General features: G+C 65.8%; 1 protein-coding gene across 1 annotated transcript in view; it reads right to left on the bottom strand.

Moving 5' to 3' along the window:
* Positions 1-2,702, bottom strand: part of PHRF1 (PHD and ring finger domains 1) — a gene marked incomplete at its 3' end in the record, with an annotated part of 26,023 nt that overhangs the window by 3,758 nt on the left and 19,563 nt on the right. Inside the window, exon 21 of the mRNA XM_014534006.1 lies at positions 3-379. Within this exon, the coding sequence (XP_014389492.1) occupies positions 3-379 (377 nt within the window). The remainder of the gene's footprint in view (positions 1-2; positions 380-2,702) is intronic.

Consider the following 2,702-nt stretch of genomic DNA (forward strand, 5'->3'; position numbering starts at 1 on the left):
TGCAGCGGGGGGGACCCCGCGCTCAGGCGAGGAGGAGTCTGTGCTCTCTGGGGAGGGCGGGGAGCTCATGTCGTCGAGCTGCGTGAAGATGCCTTCACTGGAAAAGTCGTCAAAGACGTGCCCCGCCTCGACCGAGTCCACGTAGTCCAGGTCCTCGGGGGCACATTCGGCCGGCACCTCTGGGGCAGGGGGAGCCTTCGGGGGGGCCTGGTCGGCCTCAGCCCCTTCTGGCCAGGCCTGCAGCCCCACTGGGTTCTCCCTGCCCGGCCTCGGCTCCTCCTGGGGAGGGGGTGCTGGGGAAGCCTCCTTCACGGGCAACTTCCTCTCCGGGGAGCGGGAGCGGGAGCCAGGCCGAGACCGCTTCTCACGGGAACGAGGCCTCCGGTGCTCTCGTGGCTGTGCCAGGCGTCCCTGGAGCGCGTGCAGAGGGAGGGCGCATCCTCCCTGGACAGCAGCAGCCTGGGCCTCTGCCTGTCCAGCTTCAACAGCCTGTACGAGGACCTGGAGCACTTCCTGGATTACTTCATGGAGGTGGAGCAGCCAGCCTAGGCCGCCACGGGCCGCCCTGACCCAATAAAGAGCTACAAGCCGGTGCTAGTGTCCTGTCTAGTGGCTGGTGGTTGGGCCAGGGAGGGGGTGGTCCCCCGCAGGCCTCCCAGGCACAATGAAGACCCTTGCGTGCACACTTAGTGTTACAGAGGCCTTAAGGCTCCCTGGGCACAGCAGGGAGTGTGGCACCTGGGCTTCCTCAGTGGCCAAGGCCCAGCCCAGCCCCTAAGTCCGCCACGCTGCCCTCCGAGAGGCCTTGGAGTTGGACGAGCACTTGAGCCATATTTGTATTACATTGCCAGCTAAGAAAGCGGGGTTCCCTAAATAAGACAGGCATCCCCCCCGTCCAAGGTCCACGCTTCAGTCAAGGGTTCCCCTTTCAAGTACTGAGTCAACGAGAAGTTTCTAAAGAGAATCCGTTTCTGATAAATTAGAACACAATGAAGGTGTATCTACAATGTACACGTAACGTCCAGTTTAAACTGCGCAGGGCGGGCACAGACCACAAGTGATCTCAGGAACCTGGACACAGTGCTGGGGTCCCCAGAGCTTTCTGCTGCCGTCACTCCCACAGCACGCGGGGCCAGCGAGCCTCAGCCCTCGGCAGCGGGCTCCTCTCCGGCCTCGGGCCTGCGGTGCCGGCGCATGTGCCTGTACTTGTCCACGTAGGCCTTTACCAGGTTGCCCACCTTCACAGGGTTGATCTCCCCGCTCTTGCTGTGGCAGATCTGGGGGAGGGGGAGGCACAATTACCCAGAGGTCTTTTCACAGCCAGACATGTTCAGTGGTTGCCAGGACTGGGCCCTGGGGGCCCGCTGTACCCACCTCCCAGGGCCACTGAGGGTCCCACCATGATGGCCAGGAGCCCACTCTGTGACTGAGCCTGTTTAACAAGCGAGGGGGCCGCTGCCCTAGCACCACTCATTCCTCCCAAGCGCCCTCGTGGTGCCAGGGCCAGAGCACCTCCCTCCACTCAGACCCGAGGCCGTGCCAGCGAGACGGCAAGGCCCGCCAGCGCCCACCTTCTGCACGGCCTTGCGGAGGATGTCCTTGTACTCCTCCTTCGTCACCTCGCGCTTCTGGTAGAAGGGCTTGATGGCCAGCTTCACCTCCTCCACCGCCCGCTCCTGCATGTGCAGCTTCTTCAGGTACTAGGGGCGAGCGCAGGGTGAGTGCCGTGCCCAGGCCTGCAGGGCCCTTGGGGGAGCCCAGCGCTTCCTGCCGTCCTGCCCGTCCCAGGAGGATGGAGAGGGGTCTCACCTCCTCGTTCTTGGCTTTCTCTGTGGCTGGCCGGGGAGTGGCCGTCCTCTCCTCGGAGTTGTTGGTGGCGGCAGCGTGGCCAGCCGGCTCAGAGGCTGTGGTCAGGACGGTGGGCACTGGGGCCAGGCTGGGTGCCGCCCCCCTGCCCGCCAGCGGGAGGCTCCCTTGCAGGATGAACTGCACCGTGGGCTGGCTGACCGGTGCGTAGGGCGGGACACTTGAGGGCAGAGCCAGGGCGGGAGGCAGGCTGGGGCCATAAACCTGGGCAAGAACAGTCCGCTGAGCGCAGCTTCGATGCTGGCAGCACCCCGGCCAGGCGCAGCCCTCGTGGCCCACGGGCAAAGTTACCTCCCCCCGCAGCCCTGACACCCACCTGGGCGGGGTCTGCAGTGGGAAAGCCAGGCTCTGGAAGCGTGTAAGCAGGAGGGGGCTCGGGGCAGGGTGCCTGCTGGGAGTCCACCACAAGGCCTCCGTCTCCGGGTTCCCACGCCTCTTCCTGCGGCTGCTGGGGCCTGTGCAGTGGGGTCCCTGAGGGCCAACACGGGGAGGTGGGTGTTCTGTGACCACCCAGGACGGAACCTACCTCCCGCTGCAAAACTCCAGAGCAGCATCCCAGCACCAAGGACACAGGCTGGATGCAGCCACCTCCCTACCAGAGTGACCCCGGTGCCCGCTCTGTGCCATCCTCCGGGGTGCCCCGGCCCACCTGTGAGGCCACAGGAGCCCCTACTCACGCAGGCCTCGGTCCTCAGCCAGAGCGCCACCCGCCGCCTCCTGCAGGTTCCAGGTGACCCTCTTCACGGGGGCCTTCGCCCGAAGTACGGAGGTCAGGCAGAGGCCTTCCTCCTTCCCCAGCAGCGCCCCGCCCCCGGCCGGGCCTCCCAGGGCACCCG

The sequence above is a fragment of the Myotis brandtii genome, unplaced genomic scaffold (assembly GCF_000412655.1).
Source record: "Myotis brandtii unplaced genomic scaffold, ASM41265v1 scaffold1236, whole genome shotgun sequence".
In the NCBI taxonomy this organism is placed as follows: domain Eukaryota; kingdom Metazoa; phylum Chordata; class Mammalia; order Chiroptera; family Vespertilionidae; genus Myotis; species Myotis brandtii.